This window comes from Lichtheimia ornata (assembly GCF_029851405.1).
Source record: "Lichtheimia ornata isolate CBS 291.66 chromosome Unknown scaffold00035, whole genome shotgun sequence".
Classification (NCBI taxonomy): Eukaryota; Fungi; Mucoromycota; class Mucoromycetes; order Mucorales; family Lichtheimiaceae; genus Lichtheimia; species Lichtheimia ornata.
The window spans coordinates 63869-85137 of NW_026695355.1; the positions used below are offsets into that span (position 1 = coordinate 63869).

Sequence of the window (21269 nt, forward strand, 5' to 3'; positions counted from 1 at the left end):
ATGTGTATACATCGTTATCGGCCATCTTTGCGTTTTCATCATCCGCGTAATCAGTAAAGTCACGGCGGGCACGCGACACTGGAAGGTTGGAATGAGAGAGGGAAATACAAGCAAGAGATCTCGTTCGATTCATGTTTCCTTATAAACCGAGGTTTTCCCGCGAATTTCAGCTGCTGCTACTTTTCCCTTCTCCTCCTCCTCCTCCTCTTTCTCTTTTTTCTTTCTTTTTTCCCATCGATACAACATGTCACAGGGATTATCACATATCGTGTTAAGGGCAACTACACCCGAAGACTTTGAACGCACCAAACAATTCTATACAGCTTTTGGATTTGAACAAATCCTTGACCAAGAGGACCGCACAGCTGTTTCAACAAGTGAACGTCGAGTATGGCTCAAGCTCAGTGCAGCTTCCAGCTCCTTGACCAGTGAGCTTACCATTAAGCTTGCTTTATCCCCTTCTGCCATGCGTCAAGAACAACTTCCTGATGAGATTGATTGGGCTTTGAAAGAATACAGCGTCGTATTGAATACGAGTGACCTGAGCGTAAGTTTGGACCGGGTGTCCTGTGTGAATGGGCGTGGCGGTGATGGGTGGCATGATTATATTGTGTGGGAGAGAGCTGAAACATAACACGCGTTTCTTTAGAACATCAAAACCAAGCTTGAAACCATTGGTGCTCCTTATCAAACAAAGCCAAGCAAGATCTATGCACTCGATCCTTTGCACAATGTCGTCGTCTTCAGTGACAAGCCTGTCATTCAAAGCTTACTCGGCCAAGAACACTTGCGCAATGACGACGATGTACCCGATTCCATAAAGGAGGTGTCACAAGCAGTTAAACGCTCTCGCAAGATTGGTGTCTTGACTTCAGGTGGTGATGCTCCTGGTATGAATGCAGCTGTACGTGGTGTTGTTCGCTATGGTATTTCCAAAGGATGCGAAGTGTATGGTATCTATGAAGGCTATCAAGGTAATGCTTTACTATTGGAAATCATGCAATCCTATATGCTCATTTGTTTTGTATCAAGGTTTGGTTGATGGTGGCAAATGCATTCGCAAGATGGATTGGAAGAGTGTGCGTGGATTTTTGGGCGTGGTAAGTTGCATAATACAAGTGGGATGAAAATGGCATGATGTTAATCTATGAGGGTGTAACAAGGGTGGCACTTCTATTGGTACAGCTCGTTGCATGCCTTTCAAGACACGTGAAGGTCGTCTCCAAGCAGCTGAGAATCTCGTCAAAAGAGGCATTGACTCTTTGATCGTGTGTGGTGGTGATGGCTCGTTGACGGGTGCTGATGTCTTTCGTTCCGAATGGGGTGGTCTTGTGGAAGAGCTCAAGTCACTTGAGCGTATCACTGAAGAAGAAGCTGATACCTACAAGCATTTGACCATTGTTGGTTTAGGTACGTTTTTTTCTTTCTTCATACTAGGATAGGATTCGATGTTGTTGACACACACATGTTTTATAGTGGGATCGATTGATAATGACATGTCAAGCACTGATATTACGATTGGCGCTGTGACGTCTTTGCACCGTATTTGTGAGAGTGTGGATTCGATCAACACCACAGCCATGTCGCATTCGCGTGCATTCGTTATTGAAGTGATGGGACGTCATTGTGGTTGGCTGGCTTTGATGGCGGGTATTGCCACAGGTGCTGATTTTGTATTCATTCCCGAGCGGCCCCCTCCGGAAGATGACTGGGAGACCGTTTTGTGTAATGTAGCACAACGTCATCGACAAATGGGCAAGCGCATTACAGTCGTCATTGTTGCCGAAGGTGCTATCGATAAATCACTCAACCCAATCAAGGCGGAGCATGTCAAGGATATTCTTGCTGATCGTCTTCATCTCGACACTCGTGTTACAACCCTTGGTCACACTCAACGTGGTGGTTCACCTGCAGCTTTTGATCGTATCCTCGCAACCATTCAATCCGTTGAAGCTGTTGAAGCTGTTTTACGCTCTACACCTGATACCCCATCTCCTCTTATTGGCATGAGCTGCAACAAGGTCACCAGTGGTCCCCTTATGAAGGCTGTTGAACTCACCCACGAAGTCGCCAAGGCTATCAGTGAAAAGAATTTTGCACGTGCTATGGAATTACGGGATCCTCAATTTGCTGAAGAATTCGAAGCATACAATGCTAGCACCATCCTTGATGATATGTCTCGCCGTTTACCAGAACATCAACGTATGACTATTGCCATTCTTCATGTGGGTGCACCTGCTGGTGGTATGAATGCAGCTACTCGTACAGCTGTTCGTTGTGCTTTGAATCGTGGTCATCGTCCTTTGGTTGTGTATAACGGCTTCCCTGGTTTGGTGCGTGGCTCTATCGAGGAATTGTCATGGATCAGTGTGGATGGATGGACATCGTATGGTGGATCAGAACTTGGAACCAATCGTGATGTACCTGGTATCCATGTGGATATGGGTATGGTGGCATATCAAGTACAACGACACAACATCCAAGGTCTCATGTTGGTGGGTGGTTTCGAAGCCTACACTGCTTTGACCAAGTTGGAGGAAGCTCGTGAAAAGTATCCTTCATTGTGCATCCCTGTGTGCCACATTCCTGCTACTGTTTCCAACAATGTACCTGGCACTGATTATTCCCTTGGCTCTGATACATCCCTTAACGCCATCGTTGAATCATGTGATGCTATTGTTCAATCAGCACGCTCTTCTCGTCGACGTGTCTTTGTTGTCGAAGTACAAGGTGGCAAATCGGGTTACTTGGCTGTGGAAGCTGGTCTTGCTACTGGTGCAAACACAATTTACATTCCTGAAGAAGGCATCTCTCTTTCACGATTGCAAGCGGATGTCCATCACCTTATGAACTTGTACCTTGATGATGATCCTGACAAATCTGAAGGCCGTATTATTTTGCGTACTGAAGGCGTCAGCGATACCTACACCAATGATGTTATCAGCAATATCTTGAAGGATGAAGGCCATCAGCTCTTTGATTCTCGTACTGCAGTGTTAGGCCACATCCAGCAAGGTGGTACTCCTTCGCCTATGGATCGTATTCGTGCTACACGTCTTGCCATGCGTGCTATTGAATTTATTGAATTGCATTCTCTTGAAGCTCTTGACAAGGCTAAAGCTGAAGGACGGGATGTACCGGTTGAGATTACCAAGAGCAGTGATTCAATTGCTGTTGTGGGTATTTCAGGTGTCGATGTCACTTATCGTTCTGTCAAGGAGCTTAAGCCCGTTACCGACATGAAGAATCGTAAACCTCGTGGTGCATGGTGGTACGAACATAGACCATTAGTGGATTTGCTTAGTGGTCGAGGATTATTCACTTCCCAGGCACAAAACGTTCTCCATAAGCATTAAACGAATAGCTCCCTCCCTTTTCACCTTTGTTCATTTTCCCTCATGTATAAATAGATTACTCGTGTTCCTTCATTTCATAATCTTTAAATCATTCACTTTTTATATATGTTGATTTGTTTGGGGATGGGGGTCATTTTATCTACAATAGGTTGTTATGGGGGTGGGGGGTATGTTCAAGCAATATCTTCGCTTAGTCGTTTAATGCGTTTTCGATATCCATCTTCTGCTGCACAATCATCACAGAACCATTTTCCTGCTGGTGGCTCCACAAGGCCTACACATGCATAGTGGAACCATTCCTTCTCACACTAATTCATCATCATCAGGATGAGCCATCTTACATCACGTGCCTTTTTGATCTCTCTCATTGCTTACATTCTCTCCGTCGCATGCCACCATATCACCAAAGGATACTTGGTTACAGATACAATAACGTGGTTCATTTGGATCGATCTCAAGCTCCGTCAAAGTGCCATGATGGCTTGTTGCAGGTGTTGGTCGCGGTGCGCGCTTTCGAAATGATGATGGTGCGATAGAGCGTTTACGTTGTCCTGTCAAAATGGTATCATGCATGAGTATCCATTGTGTTGTTTCTTGTATCCAACCGTTGCCGTTTACCCTCGTTTCGCCAACGGTCTTCCCATGATCGGTTAGATGACGCACGATTCCCTATCCAATCACCTCCATCAATGCCACTCTTGGCCATTTGCGAGTCGATTCGTTCAATGTGTCTCGAGACAAGGTCGTACATTCGCAAGGCTAGCTCAATCTTTTCATCTTGCTTCTGTAGTGCCTTTTGGTATTCTTTTTCCAGTTGCGATCGCGACGCGCTGAGGTTGGTCGAATGGTTGGGTGTTGCATTTTTGAGCGCTTTTGCATAAGAACGTCGATGTTTGGTGTATGTTTCTCTCACGCCTTTGAATCATGGGATGATAAGAGTGGTAAGGAAAATGGATGACGAGCAATGAAACCATCTTACGTTGAAATTCCTCATCCATGCTACGTAGTTCATGCATATTTTGATCGATTTCAGCGGGCAGATTTTGGAGACCTATTCATCAATTCCCACGTTGATACAAGCGACACGACACTTTGACTCCCTAGTCAACGCTCTTAAAATAGTCAACCTACTTTCCACATATTCTTCAAAGATATCTGCAACCGATACGCTCATGTTGTGTGTTTTTCTTGTGCTCACAGAATAAAAGAGAAAGAAAAAGAAACTGGGAAAAGGGGCGAATAAGGTCAAACTGACTTGGCGGGATGCAGCATCCATTGTGACTGGCACAGCCCTCTGCATTATGGACATCACGTGCATCATGCAAAAAGATGCACCACTTTATTGACAATTGGCATGATGAAAACTTGATACGATGTTACCCATATTCAATGTCCCTTGACTTAGAGCCATTCGTCCCTGAATCGTATATGTTGTCAGTCATTGTATTTTGGAAGATGATATATATAAGGGTATATTAAGCAGCTATGTACTCTAGCTGATGTCACAGATCTCATGTGGCTGCATGCAGCTTTTATCTCAAATATCAACGCCACTCTAAGCACTACGTATCACGCTATAGACATGACGTTTTCCTCTATAGAGTTACCCTTCATCTCATACCCCACCCCCAGGAGAAGCATCATAAAGAAAAGGAATTTGTGATATGTTGTTTCGTTTTTTTATACAAAGGGATTGTTGGATTACATGTGGACGTCAACTACATGAACGGAACTTTGTGGGATGGTGGTGGTGTAGTTCTATTGCTTCTTTTTTTGCGATTTCTACATTGAGCGTTGTTAGATATTGATACTTTGTCGAGTTTGGCAAATCACTTACGGTAGTTGTGCCAATGGTGAAACTGATTTTTGACACAATAATGCTTAGCAAGAATAGAGCGAAAATGGCAGCCGACACAACCAATGGCTTTTGGAGCAATCGAATCGGTGGGTATTCATAGGTGATCTAGGGATACGAACTAATCAGTAAAATGTCCCAAGTGCAAGACCTCTCTTTTCGTGCTTTACCTGAATGGGTTGTTCATGCTCTCGTACCACGTTGAATTTCTGCAATACTACGAGATAACGACCAGTCGAATCAAAGTTGGTGAAATGTGTGCCGTGTTCTTCCAAATCAAGGCTAAAAGGAGCATGCACCTTGACGTTCCTATCAATGAGCGGGTGGTATCTTAGCAACCATCCAAGTCCAATGTCGATTCCCAATCCACTTACGTGACGCCTTCTGGAAGCACAACTCGAAGCACAGCCTTATCGATAACCATGTCCTGCACATTTTCAACAAAGTTGACATTCAAAATATGTTGACCCGTCTTTGAGGAGTAACGATCGAATCGGCTGAGATCAACATTGTATCCATGGAACCATGTGTAATTCCAACCACCAAACAAGGGATATCGAGGTGTAAGCTGCAACACAGAGCCATCCGCTTCTTGACGGAAATGGGATGTGGAGACGTTGCCAATCTCATCACGATAGTAAACATCACGAGCTTGTGTAGGCAGCTTGAACGTCAAGTCCTTGAGCACATTGGTTTGGCCATGCACCATTCTCGTCATTTGATAAGTGACTCGGCTGAACTCGGTCTCCAATCTATATAAATACGTAAGTAAATGATGGCTGTTAACATGTTATTTGATCACTAACCTGGCACCGGAATGCTGCAACCTGTAGCTCTCCTCCACAGCCAAATTGTTACCCCAATGCGACACCTGAAGATCACGTTCCAGCTCGGCTACAGTAAGGATAGGCTTGCTGTACTCGTAATGAATCGATAACTCTTGATGGGATTCGGGCATCATATCATGGAATGGGCCATAGACGATCTTGTTTCCAGAGTGCGTGGCATGCTTACCACCTGTGTATGATTGCACCACTTGAGATGGAAGCCTAGAGTATCATTTAGCTTCATTGTAAAGAGAAAGGTATCCATGTACTTACTGCACGGTGGTTTTCATTTCATCTGTAAAGTAAGGCGAATAGACATAGACGTTATCATTGTAGACGACAAATTGACGAGATACTTGAGGAACTTTGGCGGGGAAAGGAGCCAACTTGTGAGTCGATGCAATCTTGAGACCAAAGCGGATTTCATCATTTGGCTTCACAGGTGTATCAAATGTGATCTTGTAAAGTTGTACTTCCCTTTCATATCAATGCACTTGTAAGTTATTGTTGAAAAGACGCGTATCTAATACAAACTCACTTTTCAGAGTCGAAGCCTGCTTGTTCAATGGATAAAGGCGTCTTGGGTTCCTGACGCAAGAAAGCCGTGATACTAGCGACGTGTTCCTCTGCATTCTTGGGGATCGTGAAGATATATTCATTGGCGGATGCTTTGTCGATATTCTTTGCACGGATGCCGATATCCTCATGGACCACACCACTACGCAAGTCGACGACTCGGATTAGGCGCGTGTTTCTGAAAGTGGGATTGATCGGTATGGTTGTCTTGGCGACGGCTTCAGATGAGGGCGATGCTGATGCTAGGCTCAGTCCAAGGAAGCCAAATAACAATGCTCCCAGTAACGTGCGTACTGAAAACTGCATGTCGACTGTGTCTGTGTGTGCAAGAGCAAAGGAATCGACCTACAGGTTGAGGCATCCCATAATGTCAAAGGACGCTTTTGGACTCCGGCAATCTTACACCATGCATCCCACCACAGCCAATCGTGTGCCGCCACTACTAAAGCACGGTCATTGTAACACTCTGAAAGGGAAACTGTTATCATTACACACCTCTTGGATAGGGAGACATACACATCCAAAACAAAGTCGTTATCGTAAATACCGCATATCCAAGTTTGGTATCATCCTCACCCTATTCCTTTCCAGATCCCACATTACATACATACATTATCAGCTTTTTCATGACGTACAATACATAGCCAAGATTCATTGTCTTCATTATTGATCCATAGCTTATAAATATTGACCCATGAGTTCATTGTATCCTATAAAAAATGATGCTCATTATGTTAGGGAGGGGGCTAAAATCCGGGAAGGATAATGGATGTTGATTTGTGATCAAACGGTAGGAAGTAAAGAAACGGCTGAAAGCTGCAATGATGGCATCAAATCAAGAAGAGAGCCCTTCCACATCCATAACCACAAGAGTGAAAGGATAAGAAAAACATGATCTTCGCATCTTCACATCTGAAAGAAAATGCTCACTATGCAGCATGAAGGTAGGTTGCCACACAACATCACTTTATCAAGCCAACCACCCACATATCATAGCAGTTGATCGATTAATGGAACGCCTCGCTGAAGTTGATTCACCTATGGTACTATTCACAATGCCTTGGTGGGAAAAGCTTAGAGGGACATTTGCATGCTCAAACATAAAAAAGAGTTCAGGTGCACCATTCATGTAGGTTATAAGGGATCCCAGCAAGAAAATAGGTAGGTGCTCATTCATGTTGGCACATTGTTCATTATGTAGACGCATATGGATGCATATCCAGGGAGCTTTCTCTAACAAAGCACCCGCTATTTTTTTCATGGTCTCTTTGTGTTATGCATTGATCTTCCCCATCCCACCCACGTTCATCCGTTGTTAGGGTTCCATCCTCCTATTCTCCTATTGGAAAGCACACAACATTACCATGTCCACTTCCCATGCCGCCAAAGCCTTTGATCAAGGAGAGGAATCTACCACCAACAAGGGCTAATACCATAGATGATTTCATCGTTGGCTGGAGGTCAATATTCGATACCTATATGCATTTGAGTCATAGCGCATGATGGGAATAAACAAACCATTCTGCAGGAGATCTCTTATGGGCTCCACAATATCGGTTGCTATGAGTCAATTCGCATACAGCCAATGCTGTAGCAAGTTTCAAAGAGATAATAGATAAGCCGATGATGACCCCGCCCCTCTGTCTCCGAGGATCGGATATGTCAATTCATTTAAGGTTACTGAATCATAGCAGCTTTCTCAGATCCACCCCCTCTTTTCCCCACGCTCTCTTTATCTTGATGACACTGCCACGCATTTTGACAGGTATGGCTGACGCCGCTGCATAGGATGGAGGAAATTTCATATATCTTATTATGCGATAAAAAGTTGGTACCGGTGCTGTTGGTGCTATCTACTCTTGGCGACTTGCTCAAGCCTGCCATGTCACCACTGTGTGCCGTTCGAATTTCGAAGCAGTGCGTCAACATGGATTCAACATCGATTCCAAGAAATTTGGTCAAGCGACATTCATGCCCAACCAAGGCATGTACAAAGTGCAAGTGTCATTAAGGGGTTTATTAACTAACAGCTTTGTTTCTACTACTAGTTGTCCGCCAAGTACCTAAAGCGCCAGAGGATCAGCCATACGACTATGTGTTGGTGACACTCAAGGCGTTACCAGAGGTTTACAATGTGGCCGATATCATTGCACCAGCCGTAACCAAGGGCAAGACGACCGTTGTACTTATCCAGAATGGATTGGGTGTTGAAGAGCCCATTGTGGAGCGTTTCCCGGATACGCCTATTGTGTCAGTGGTTGCTTACATTGGCACCTCACAAACTGCCTTGGGCAAGATCCAGATGGTTGGTGGAGAAACGCTTGTTGTTGGCAACTACAAACCATCGCCCGTTGATGCCAATGACAAAATCGATTCTTTTGTCAAGCTTTTGGAGAAAGGAGGATGCACAGTGAACCGTGTAGATGATGTGGAACGGGTACGCTGGCAAAAGTTGTTCTGGAATGGTACATTCTCCCCCGTTTGTGCCATCAGTCGCATGGATACAACCGAAATTCTCAATTGCGAACCAGCCATGGATACCGTCAAGGGTCTCATGTCAGAGCTTGTTGAAGTGGCCAAGGCAGCTGGCTATGACTTTGATCCCGAAGAGCAAGTGAAGACTATGATGGAGCGTACGCGTGCAACAGCAATGGATTACAAGGTAAGATTGGGGAGAGAGAAAAGGTTACGCAGCATGACAAGATGATCTCATACCACTGTTATATAATAGCCATCCATGTGAGTGTTTTCTTTTGGATTATGGCCTTGGTTTGTTATCATGAAAACTAATATTGCGATAGGTTGCTTGATATCGAACATGGTCGACCTATGGAAGTAGGAGTGATTCTGGGATCTCCCTTGAGACGTGCCAAAGCTTTGGGAGTCAAGGTGCCAAAATTGGAGATGGTGCACAACTTGTGCTATTCGATGAACGTGCACACCTTGAACCAAAAGAAATAGCTTATACGCACCATGTAACATACCACAGCTATTTTGTATTTGCATTAAAATCATAGACGTCAAGCATTGTGAACAATGAACACATTCGGGGGAAATCATTATTGGGTGGTATTCAAAAATCAAAAACTAGGCACAACCTATTTGCACTACTACTACTGGGTCCAGCTTATTGCTTGGCAGCCTTCTTGCATGCAACCTTATGGCCAGCCTTGTAATCCTTAACTTGACAATCACGACAGCAATACCAAATGCTCTTGCAGCCGCCACAGCAGAGAAGGGGTTTACCAGGTTGATCCTTCAAGTGTTTGGCACCGCAATTGGAGCAATTGTCCGCGCTAGGTGGGTATGGAGAGTTGAGAATACCAGCTTGGATCAACTGCTCGATCTTGTTATTGTACTGTTTGGAAGGCATGGATTGGAAAATCATATTGCGCGCATCTTCGGGTGACTCATGCAACTGGATCGCGCGTCGTTTGTTGTCACTCATACCCGTCTTGGTGCCATAAAGCTTCTTGAAACGTTCCTCTGCATCCTTTGCCTTGTTGTAATACTTGCGAGCCTCTGCCTTTTTGTTCTTCTCATGCAAAAGGATGGAAAGCGAATATAACGAATTGATAAAGTCTGCCGTATCAGGATGACCTCGTTCCAAATATAACCTGAAGGCCTTGATAGCATTGTCACGCTCCTTGAGATTCATGTAGATCGATCCTTGCACGCTGTAAGCGACCGTGTATTTGGAATCCTTCTGTAAACAGCGTTCCAAGTCCTTCAATCCAAGTCTTTTATACGCCAATGAAAAAGAATATTAGTTAACACGCATGGATCATCACCACCACCACCAGCTCTAAGCAATTTTGCTTACCTTAGCTTTCCCAATGAAAAATAGCAAGATGCACGTAAAAAGTATACACGTCCTGGAAGGTCATCATATGAATTGATGGCAAGAGTAAGAGTTGTCAAGCTATCAAGTTGTCAGATGACGATGAAAAAAGAGAGGGGGATGGATAACTTGGATCATTACCAGTGTTGATATTGCCTTCCCACCAAAAGGATCCATGCAGAAAACAATAAGCTGTTTTTGACAAAGAAACCTTCGCGTTGTTCCTCTGGGACATCCTTGAGTAACACCTTCTCATATTGCTGGCCCAAAATAAGCACGCGTTCAGACATGGGTGCGGCCTTGTCATCAAGTAGCCACGCCTCAACGAGCGTTTCAGAAGCAGTCTTGATATCCTCTTCGTGCTGGTTGAGCACGTCGTCTTCCAATGAGCGTGGAATGGTCATGCACAAGTCGTAACCCTTGCGGAATTTCTCCTTGGCTTGTCGATAGCGTTTGACATCTGGATCAGTGGTCTCTGATGACTTGCCACGCGCCTCCAGGAGATCGTACGCAATGATGCGTTGGTTGCCGTCCAAGAACCGATCCTTGTACTCTTCTTCCTGTTGTTGTTCACCCGTTGCTGCTGGTTTCTCAGGTACTACCTTGGAAGGGACGTGGGTGACAGTGGCGGTTTCAGCTTCGTTTGTCATTATGGTAACAAGATAGAATAGAAAGAATTGAAAGGGACGACGCCTGTGAATGATCCCTTGGTTATTGACATGCCTATCAATTCTAGCCAATCACTCGTTGCCGTGGCATGCTTCCTTACGTTGCACATATCCACTTTTTGCCCCACTCTGTGTAACTCCACGCATGAATAAGTGGCATTGACACTCCTTGGAATTACCTTCATCCATCCCCCACTGTTAGCCACCACACCAAAGATGTATAATTCAATGACATGTCTATCTATCATAAATGATTCCTAAAATGAAAATGCAATGTCTTCTTGATGACAACAATGCCCCATAAAAGAAGCCAATAACAATAGCAGAAATGGGTTATTGATCACACATTAGTTTGGGTTGCTTTATTGCTTTTGGGAGGGTTATCAATGAGCGTTATCTTTATGTGTGATATGGAAGAAGAGTGTTGGCATAGATGAGCATAGAACCACGTGATGGGACCATACTGCAATAACCAATAGCGACCTGCAATAGCGGATGGAATGAGCGATGGAAGATCGAGAGTAAAAGGTCGACAGAAGTCGTGGGAAAAAACAAGCACACATCGTCATACTCCATTTGTTTCTTAGAATGATCTCATTTCAAAGCGAGCAAAAGAGACTTTTCACTGTGCACATGATTCTACATCACTAAGCTGGCTTCTAAAACAAGCACAACATTTTGTGTTGCATCGACACATCAGGGAAGAAAGCGATGCTTTTGGAAATGATTGTTGAGAGAACTCATTGTGACCACGTGAGGGTTTCCAGTCGTCGTATCGTTTATTCACTTTATCAAAAAAGCGTATGAAAGCATCAAGTGGTCCACAACAGCTTTATGATTGATGACGCTTGAATGCAATGTGATAGCACTTGGTTTTCTTTACAATGAATGGGTGTTAGTAATATAAAGATGCATTTCAAAGCAGGGTCCTGTTTTGTGCAAGTGGTGATAAAATACGCATGTCTGGGGTGCCACCAAAAAGGTGGATGGGAGTACAAAGATATACAACTCGTGTAGTGTGGGAAATGGGAAGCTATTCCGATTTGTTGATGAGATGGATGAGTGAAGCCTGGTCGGAAAGATAACCGCGCCCTACCTATCATGGGAAGTGCTATTTCCGCGGGGTGCACCATCAGCCTCGTCTCCTGGAATCTCCAATCTTTGTATTCCCTTGCAACATATCCTTGGATGTAGCTGAGTGATGAGAGCCATGTATAATGTATTATAATATGGCCGGCATTTTCTTCTCAATATGTCAATTCCCGTGAGCAGCTTGTGTCATTCATGTTTACAAAATAGCGCGGGGGAGAGGAGGAGTGGGGGAAAGGAGATGTGCATGTGCTTTATGCAAACAAGGCACATCTGATGACTCTATCCAATCATATCGAGCCTCGTGGGAATTTTTTTTCTTCCCACGACCAGATCACCTTTATAAACGCTTGTTTTGCATCCATTCTGTTTGAACCATTGATTCAGATTACAACAACACAACTTCTTTGAAAATGGTAAATTGAATGATTATTGCCACTTGGATACGCAACAACCTAACATTCTATTATCTACCGCCAGCAATCAACCTACTCCGGATTCGACCATCTTCGTTTCACTGTTACCAACGCAAAGCAAGCTGCTTCCTACTACTGCACTCGTCTCGGTTTCAAGCACATTGCCTACCGTGGTCTTGAGACTGGTAGCCGTGATGTCTCCGCTCACGTTGTTCGCCAAGGCGATGCTACTTTTGTCTTTGAATGTGCCATTCAACCTGAAGGCAACACCGAAATGGTGAATGAAATTGCCCGTCGTGGTGATGGTGTCAAGGATGTTGCCTTCTCTGTAACCGATTGCCGTGCCGTTTATGAGGTATGAAAAAAAGAAGCAAGATCTATCAGTGATCGGTATTGGGAAGCAAGAGATCATTAACCTCTTTTATAGAAAGCAATTGCCAAGGGTGCAAAGTCCATCAAGGCTCCTGAGGAGATCACTGATGAGGATGGTACCGTTGTTATCGCAACTGTGGCTACTGTAAGTCTTACTTTTATACCCTATCCTATATTCCACCAGGTGATTAATACATGTCATTGTAGTATGGTGATGTCCACCACACCTTGATCGAACGCACAAACTATAAGGGTATCTTCTTGCCTGGCTATAAGGACTCTGCCAGTTCTTTGCGTTATAAGGATCCTCTTGAGGAAGTTTTGTAAGTGTAATCATGGGGCCAATGGGTTGCGTATAAGGAGGGGCTGGATATTAACATGCACTTGGTATGTAGGCCTCACGTCCCTCTCTCACACATTGACCACGTCGTTGGCAACCAGCCCGATAACATGATGAACCCCATTGCCGAATTCTATGAGCGTGTCTTTGATTTCCATCGCTTCTGGTCTGTGGATGACAAGGATGTTCACACCGAGTATAGCGCTTTGCGTTCTGTTGTCATGGCTGACCCCAGCGAGAAGATCAAGGTGCCCATCAATGAGCCTGCTCTTGGTAAAAAGAAGTCTCAAATCCAAGAATTCGTCGACTTTTATGGTATGTTACAACTCTCTTTGTTTGTTGCTATCTTGTGCTTACATACCATTAATAGGTGGTGCCGGTGTTCAACATATTGCTATTCGCACCAACGACATCATTACCTCTGTAACCAACATGCGTAAGCGTGGCTGTGACTTTTTGGTTGTCCCCGACAAGTACTATGATCGTCTTCGTGCTGCTCTCGCTGTCCACAACAAGACTGCCAAGAAGCCTGTCACTGAAGACATGGATGTGCTTCAAAAGCTTAACATCATGGTCGACTATGATGAGAATGGATACCTTCTTCAAATCTTTACCCGTCCTCTTGAGGATCGTCCCACACTCTTTGTTGAAATCATTCAAAGACACAACCACAACGGCTTTGGTGCTGGTAACTTTAAGAGCTTGTTTGAAGCCCTTGAGCTCGAACAAGACCTCCGTGGTAACCTCACTGATATGGAATTACCACAATCCCAGGCTGCTCCAAGCAATTAAACATAGTAAATATCTTCATTGTAAAAAGCATAAAAAACATCATATACATATATACAATTCTTTATTGCACTGTAATGGGGTAGTGGCGGTTGGTAGGTGGCGGTTGGAAGGTTCCTTTGTGCATTGCTATCGCTGTTTCTATTTCCGTAAATGGAGGCTCCAAAAAGAATTTTGTTGCTTTTCTTTGTTTGCTTGAACTTTGCTTTTCCCTCTTGACATATACCAATGGTGCGTTCACTTCCTTCAATCGTTGCATAGACATAAAGCTAATCGCTCGAGTAGAAAGTCAAGGCTCTCTCACGCTCGTCCAACGACTATGTGCGTGAACGATCGCAAGACATTCACAAAGTGCAACGCAACCTTGATCCAACAGCACATCCCTTCCAACAAGGCCGAGAGTATGTTCGTGCATTGAATTCGGTGAAGCTCGATCGTATGTTTTCCAAGCCCTTTATTGGTGCCATGGGTGGACACATTGACGGTGTATATTGTATGGCCAAGCACCCGAATCAGTTGAACACTGTGATCTCTGGCAGTGGTGACGGTGGTATGTTTTTGTATACAGGAGGAAAATATTTGCAAGGAGTGCTCAAGGTGGTGCTATATTGTTGTAGAGATTCGATTATGGAAGCTATCCGAGCAAGAGACCGTATGGCGTACGAGTGGTCATAATGGCATTGTACAAGGAGTATGTGCAGGTTCCAACAGCGGCCATTTCCTATCATGCTCCACCGATAAGACTGTCAAGATTTGGGATACGACATCTTCGAGCGAGCCTGTTCAAACCTATCTCGCTGATCACGCTCTTATGGGATTGACGCATCATCGTAAGGATCCTTTATTCGCAACAGCGGGTCGTACAGTCAACGTGTGGGATGAGAATCGATCCGAACCTATCCACTCTTTCGAATGGGGTGCCGATTCATATCAATCTGTCAAATTCAACCAAGTCGAGACCAACATCTTTGCCAGTTGTGGCACTGATCGCACCATTGTTTTGTACGATATGCGCACTAGTCAACCCTTATCCAAGCTCGTCATGTCTTTACGTACCAATGCTATTGCATGGAATCCCATTGAAGCTTATACATTTGCTACGGTAAGATCGGATTGGAAATGGATTGGAGCAGGTGATTGATGGCATCTTGTTGTAGGCCAACGAAGATCACAATGCATATATCTTTGATATGAGAAGGATGGATAGCGCACAAAATGTTCTCAAGGACCATGTTTCCGCTGTGTAAGTGTTTTGAGATATTGGGATTATGTGTATTAGACACAAAGCAAGCTGATTTTCATTTACTCGTACACAGCATGGATATCGATTATTCCCCCACAGGTCAAGAGATTGTCACAGGATCATACGACAGGACGTTACGACTCTTTGATGTACGACGAGGTCATAGTCGGGATGCATACCATACCAAGCGAATGCAAAGGTATAATTTGATGGGAAGAAATGGGAATTTGGGATACCAGAGCTAATACATTACATCATACCAGAATCTTTTCGGTGCAATTCACCATGGATAGCAAATACGTTCTCTCAGGTTCTGATGATGGCAACATTCGTATTTGGAAGGCTCGTGCTTCTGAGAAACTGGGAATTACAGATTGGCGGGAGCGTCAAAACCTCGAGTATGCCGAATCTCTCAAGGAACGTTTCAAGCACATGGACGAGATTCGACGTATCGGTCGTCACAGACCTTTACCCAACGATGTCAGGAGAGCCGACAAGCTCAAGAAAGAGATGTTGGGAGCACAACGCCGAAAAGACGAGAATCGCCGCAAACACAGCAGGAAGGCTGCTCAAGAAAAGCCTGTTGCCGAACGAAAAAAGGCTATCATTGGTGTTGCCAAGTAATCTTCCCATTCATTCACACACAAAGAATCTTGCATGTTTTCATCCATTGTTTTCCCTTCCCTATTTTCCCATCACTTTTGTACAATAATATTATGCAGACGTCCCGTTCATATTAGAGTTTGAGCAACATTACAGAATTTTCAAGCAATGTATGCAGTGTGAGCTTGTCTCGTATTATCAAATCATGTTGAGGAATGGGGTAATGGGTAATGAGTTCTTCCACCAATGCTCATATTGGCACATGTATGCAATGCTCATTGTTAAAGAGGTGGATTTCAAACATGAATCATACGTAGTATTGGGGTCATTGTAACACAAGAGTATGGAGAACTATATTGCTGCAGATCAAACAAGGCTAGTGAGATTGATTTATCCAGGTCATTGAATCAGCTGGGAACAATCATTGAAATGCCCAATCAACATGCATCCATAACCCTCACTTTTCCATCGTCCCGGTATGAAGCAATGTAACAATAAGAAGAAAGACCTCCACATTTGTGGTTTGATTTAATGAAAAGAACTTGATTGATGATCAGCAGCAGTACAGAGATCGATCATTGTCACACCCGTTTTCCACATGAAAATTTGATGGTTCTCATTAATTGACGGAATGTAACGGCGGGAAACCGGGTGCCACGCTTGTGTCATCGGCCACAGTGGCAATTACCACACATTGAATAACCCAGGCATACAAAAACAAAAGACACATTCTAGGTCAAGAAGATATAAAAGGAACAAGAGAAGTGATGTGATCATCTCCATCAACAACACAAGTTCTCCTTACGCAATATGAAGCTTTCCATCCTTACACTTTCCACACTCCTTTATGCCACTGCTGTCCTTGGTCGCCCTCTTGTGAAGCGTGCAGGCGCCGATGATTGGAGGTCGCGTTCCATCTATCAACTATTGACCGATCGCTTTGCTGGTGGTGGTGATTGCTCTGATTTATCTGATTATTGTGGTGGCAATTATCAAGACATGATTGATCATCTTGATTATATCCAAGGAATGGGATTTGATGCCATCTGGATTTCGCCCATCCCAACCAATTCCCCTGGTGGTTACCATGGCTACTGGGCAACTGATTTTAATGGCCTGAATGAAAATTTTGGATCCAAGGAAGACCTCAAGGCATTGGTAGATGCAGCCCATAAGCTCGATATGTATGTCATGCTGGATGTCGTGGCCAATCATGCTGGTCAACCAAGCACGGCAGGTGATTACTCTGGCTACACATTCGATTCGGCCGATCAATATCATTCCCAATGCAAAATCGATTACGACGATCAAAACTCTATTGAGCAATGTTGGGTGGCAGACGTATTGCCTGATATTAATACGGAGGATGATAACGTGGTCAAGGCGCTCAATGACATTGTCAAGAATTGGGTGACCACATACGGCTTTGATGGCATCCGCATTGACACCGTAAAGCATGTGCGTCAAGATTTTTGGGATGGATACAATGAAGCAGCTGGTGTATTTGCCACAGGAGAGTAAGTGTCATTGGATGTTTGGTATATGATGCATGATAGGATTGACCGTATTCTTGCTATTATAGAGTCTTTGATGGTGATTCTTCGTACGTTGGTGCATATCAAAAGCATTTGGATTCGCTTCTCAATTACCCAATGTACTATGCGCTCAACGATGTCTTTGGTTCTGGAAAGGGCTTTAGCCGCATCAGCGAGATGATTGCTGCCAATGCAGATGCATTTACTGATACCAGTGTCCTTACCAACTTTATTGATAACCACGACAATCCCCGTTTCCTTAATACCAACAAGGACACCTCGCTCTTTAAGAACGCATTGACCTACGTGTTGCTCGCTGATGGTATTCCAGTAGTGTATTATGGATCTGAACAAGGCTTTTCAGGTGGTGCTGATCCTGCCAACCGTGAAGCATTATGGACAACTGATTTTGACACCTCATCGGATCTATACAAGTTTATGGCCACAGTCAACAAAGATGTCCGTCAAAAGGAGAACAAAAAGGTGGTGATGGATGTGGATGTACAAGACAACGTGTATGCATTCATGCATGGCAATGCTCTCGTGGTATTGAATAACTACGGAAGTGGAGCTAGCAACGAGGTCACTGTCAAAGTTGGTTCTCATGTTGCTGATGATGCCAATATGAGCGATGTCTTTAGCAACACCACGGTTTCGGTATCCGGTGGTTCTTTCACTTTCAAGCTTGACAATGGAAATCCTGCTATCTTTACCACTGCTTCTTAATTTTATTCTATCAATAAATGGCTATACCGTAAAGTATACATATAAATGATATATAATCATCTTACAAGATCGAAATCACTAAAAGGAGTATGCATGATAGTAGTTATACCTACCACAAAAAGGTCCACCAAGGAATACAGCCAAACGTCATTAGGCAGCAATGAGCACATCAAGTGTGGTAAAGCAATAAAGAGAGCTACAAGTGGATGTATGAGTACCCTCATTTTGGGGATTACATAAAGACTATCCTTGAGACTTACCAAAGGCTATTGATGATGGTGATGATATGAAAGCAAGTAGAGAGAAAGGGAGTGTGATAGTGTTGACGACAACAGCCTTGTTTATATGTGAGTGGGCGTGGGAATTGTTGTCATGATGGATCGAACTGATAAAGTGGTCAAGGATCTTTGAGTACTGTGTCCAAGTGATGAAAACTGATAAATCCACCTGCCATTTGAAAGATGAATTTTTTGTAGGTGACATAAGTATGTGCTCCTCTCCAAAGAAAGAATGATCCCCAATCCTTCCAATCATTTCCCACCTCATGAAAAGAAATCCCAAAGGGAAAGAACGAACCTATAACGAGAAGAGCGTGTTGGTTAAACACATTCACGGCCGAGCCATTGCAAATCCCCTCTTACCTCAATACGGTGACCATGCTCTTCCATAAATCCATCGTCATCGACCCATCAACTCAACGCAGGCCTATAGAGCCCTGGACGCATTCCAAAAAGCTTTTCCATCACACTTGGCTAGTGCAGAGCGACGCAGCGGCCACTTAATACAGGCTGGGACTTGAACCCAAAGAGATGATGATGATGCCCCAAGTTGCATTGCCTGACCAAAGAAAGCTATTCAATTCATTATTAGCACACACACAATAAGCACCCTTTTCATTGTTTGTTTCATTGTACTTGCCTTTTCCATAGACATAAAGATCCTTTGCTGCTGGTTGTTAGAAACCGAAAACCATGGTGTAGTGTTGTTGAGCCGAAACAGAACGCCAAACCAGCCAACGTCTTGAAACTACCCCCTATACAAGCTAACACGTCAATGGAACCAGTTCGGCTGCAACATTGGACTCTGAATGTACCTGTTGACACCAAGCATAGAGCGGGAATAGCAACGAACAAGAGGAAGCAACGATATCGCCATGGCAACAACCAACCACCCACCACGCTCCATTCCTCAGCATTTGGACACACTCACTCCCTGACAATGCAAGTTCAGAACTACATTAATACCTCACAGCCAACAAGAGCACTCTTCCATAATGCATTACCTTGATCGGGATGATGTGCATTGGATAAAAGCAGAGGAGGGAGAGCTACCTGGTTCCCAAGTTTAAATCCCCTACTGCTATTACACTGAGGCCACTCATGACCCTATACACACCATCCACCAAAACACACAACTCACCCATCATCATCATCACCATCACTATAGACAATAGGTACATTTAAATAAAAGAAATGATGATCCTCGCGTATAGCAAATAGGTATATGCCATTTTACACTTTACATGATAAATGATGATCCAATAACAGCCATTGCTTTACTACCATGTCAGCTCGGATCAAGAAAGTTCAATGATGGGCATGCTGGGCTGGGTCAGGACAATCGTTCGTGTGCATTGGATTAGACAACAAAAGTGAATGGAAGGAATGGGCTATTAGCCGGCAGTTTACAAATAACTTACCAATTTGATTCTTCTGATATTGGATGATGTTTCTGTGTTTGAGCATTTTTCAGTCAAATCTCATCGGATCATGAAAGTTGAATGATGGGCATGCTGGGCTGGAGCAGGACAATCGTTCGTATGCATTGGATTGGACAACAATGGAGAATGGGAGGACTAAGGTTATTAGCTGGCATTTTGAACTATTCCTAAATAGTGTACAAGAATCATGCATCGCCTGTGCTGAATGACTCAAGTTACACAAACACGCCCTCTGCATCTTTTGCTCTATTATAGTCATACTACTTTACATTAAACAAAGGACACTTCTCATATAGCATCACGTTTACAACATAGTAAAAACATAAAGGTGCCTGTATCTCTAAACTTTACAATGAAACGTGTGGTTTTTATTAGCGCAATGGGCTCGGCTTGGCCAACTGCACCTTGTGTGAAAGTTTCGCGTTCATTGTCGCAACTAGCCCAAAAAATACTTTTTTGGTCGTCGTCGAAGAGGTTGACCCCCCAGATCCAGTTTGGCTGGTAGCGACATTGCGAAATCTGGGCTTGGCAAGCTTGATCATGAAACTGGCACCCAAGGTGCAGTTGGCCAAGCCGAGCACATTGCTCTAATAAAAACCCCACGTTTGATTGTAAAGTTTGGAGATACAGGCACCTTTATGTTTGTAAGCGTGATGCTATATGACGAGTGGTCTTTGTTCATTGTCAAGTAGGTGGACCCTGGCAGAGCAAAAGATGTAGAAGACGTGTTTGTGTAACTTGAGTCATTCAGTACAGGCGATGCATGATTCTTGTACACTATTTAGGAAGAGTTCAAAATACCAGCTAATATACCTAGTCCTCCCATTCTCCATTGTTGCCCAATCCAATGCATACGAACGATTGTCCTGCTCCAGCCCAGCATGCCCATCATTCAACTTTCTTGATCCGATGAGATTTGACTGAAAAATGCTCAAACACAGAAACATCATCCAATATCAGAAGAATCTTATTGGCTGCGGGATCTGACTTCAAAACGGGGAGGCAACGTATTAAAACTGGGGCAGCGTAAAAATATCTTTTTTTTTTTTTGGCCCATCTCGAACTGACTCGATGCCGGGTAGATGAAGGCGGGATGACAATAGGACTACGTACGCCTTTGGGACGCCTTATGGTGATGGCGTATGTCTCTGGTCAGCTTGATCCTTTGGAGCTTGCTCGGTTTCCCAATTACCGACGACAATAGCGCCTCATGTGTTTTCTTCTTCACAACAACCGAACCATGGGCCGTGGCTCCAGGGTCAATACTGTCTTTTGCTCTTCCAAGTGCTGCCGTCGAATCGGTAAGCTACTTA

General features: G+C 44.1%; 8 protein-coding genes across 8 annotated transcripts; 5 read left to right on the top strand and 3 right to left on the bottom strand.

Annotated features, from left to right (window-relative positions):
• Nucleotides 1-244: 244 nt before the first annotated feature.
• O0I10_007284 (6-phosphofructokinase) lies at nucleotides 245-3356 on the top strand (the record flags this gene model as incomplete). The annotated part of the gene is made up of 5 exons (XM_058487302.1): nucleotides 245-547; nucleotides 650-974; nucleotides 1033-1100; nucleotides 1164-1410; nucleotides 1477-3356. The coding sequence occupies 5 exons, from the start codon at nucleotides 245-247 to the stop codon at nucleotides 3354-3356; spliced, it is 2823 nt and encodes a 940-aa protein (XP_058341863.1).
• Nucleotides 3357-3529: 173 nt separating this feature from the next.
• O0I10_007285 (uncharacterized protein) lies at nucleotides 3530-4530 on the bottom strand (the record flags this gene model as incomplete). The annotated part of the gene is made up of 5 exons (XM_058487303.1): nucleotides 3530-3664; nucleotides 3732-3907; nucleotides 3975-4271; nucleotides 4336-4407; nucleotides 4488-4530. 5 exons carry the CDS (start codon nucleotides 4528-4530, stop codon nucleotides 3530-3532), a joined length of 723 nt encoding a protein of 240 aa, XP_058341864.1.
• Nucleotides 4531-5114: 584 nt separating this feature from the next.
• Nucleotides 5115-6920, bottom strand: O0I10_007286 (uncharacterized protein; the record flags this gene model as incomplete). The annotated part of the gene is made up of 7 exons (XM_058487304.1): nucleotides 5115-5138; nucleotides 5194-5319; nucleotides 5382-5520; nucleotides 5586-5963; nucleotides 6018-6260; nucleotides 6312-6515; nucleotides 6577-6920. 7 exons carry the CDS (start codon nucleotides 6918-6920, stop codon nucleotides 5115-5117), a joined length of 1458 nt encoding a protein of 485 aa, XP_058341865.1.
• A 1434-nt stretch (nucleotides 6921-8354) lies between these two features.
• On the top strand, nucleotides 8355-9575 carry O0I10_007287 (uncharacterized protein; the record flags this gene model as incomplete). The annotated part of the gene is made up of 5 exons (XM_058487305.1): nucleotides 8355-8379; nucleotides 8443-8598; nucleotides 8663-9276; nucleotides 9346-9353; nucleotides 9416-9575. 5 exons carry the CDS (start codon nucleotides 8355-8357, stop codon nucleotides 9573-9575), a joined length of 963 nt encoding a protein of 320 aa, XP_058341866.1.
• Nucleotides 9576-9741: 166 nt separating this feature from the next.
• Nucleotides 9742-11105, bottom strand: O0I10_007288 (uncharacterized protein; the record flags this gene model as incomplete). Its single annotated transcript, XM_058487306.1, has 3 exons — nucleotides 9742-10354; nucleotides 10438-10536; nucleotides 10597-11105. 3 exons carry the CDS (start codon nucleotides 11103-11105, stop codon nucleotides 9742-9744), a joined length of 1221 nt encoding a protein of 406 aa, XP_058341867.1.
• A 1520-nt stretch (nucleotides 11106-12625) lies between these two features.
• O0I10_007289 (4-hydroxyphenylpyruvate dioxygenase) lies at nucleotides 12626-14132 on the top strand (the record flags this gene model as incomplete). The annotated part of the gene is made up of 6 exons (XM_058487307.1): nucleotides 12626-12628; nucleotides 12693-12983; nucleotides 13056-13145; nucleotides 13208-13323; nucleotides 13396-13655; nucleotides 13711-14132. The coding sequence occupies 6 exons, from the start codon at nucleotides 12626-12628 to the stop codon at nucleotides 14130-14132; spliced, it is 1182 nt and encodes a 393-aa protein (XP_058341868.1).
• Nucleotides 14133-14357: 225 nt separating this feature from the next.
• On the top strand, nucleotides 14358-15996 carry O0I10_007290 (uncharacterized protein; the record flags this gene model as incomplete). Its single annotated transcript, XM_058487308.1, has 6 exons — nucleotides 14358-14360; nucleotides 14415-14679; nucleotides 14747-15231; nucleotides 15287-15372; nucleotides 15446-15571; nucleotides 15636-15996. 6 exons carry the CDS (start codon nucleotides 14358-14360, stop codon nucleotides 15994-15996), a joined length of 1326 nt encoding a protein of 441 aa, XP_058341869.1.
• A 789-nt stretch (nucleotides 15997-16785) lies between these two features.
• Nucleotides 16786-18236, top strand: O0I10_007291 (uncharacterized protein; the record flags this gene model as incomplete). Its single annotated transcript, XM_058487309.1, has 2 exons — nucleotides 16786-17492; nucleotides 17558-18236. The coding sequence occupies 2 exons, from the start codon at nucleotides 16786-16788 to the stop codon at nucleotides 18234-18236; spliced, it is 1386 nt and encodes a 461-aa protein (XP_058341870.1).
• Nucleotides 18237-21269: the final 3033 nt, after the last annotated feature.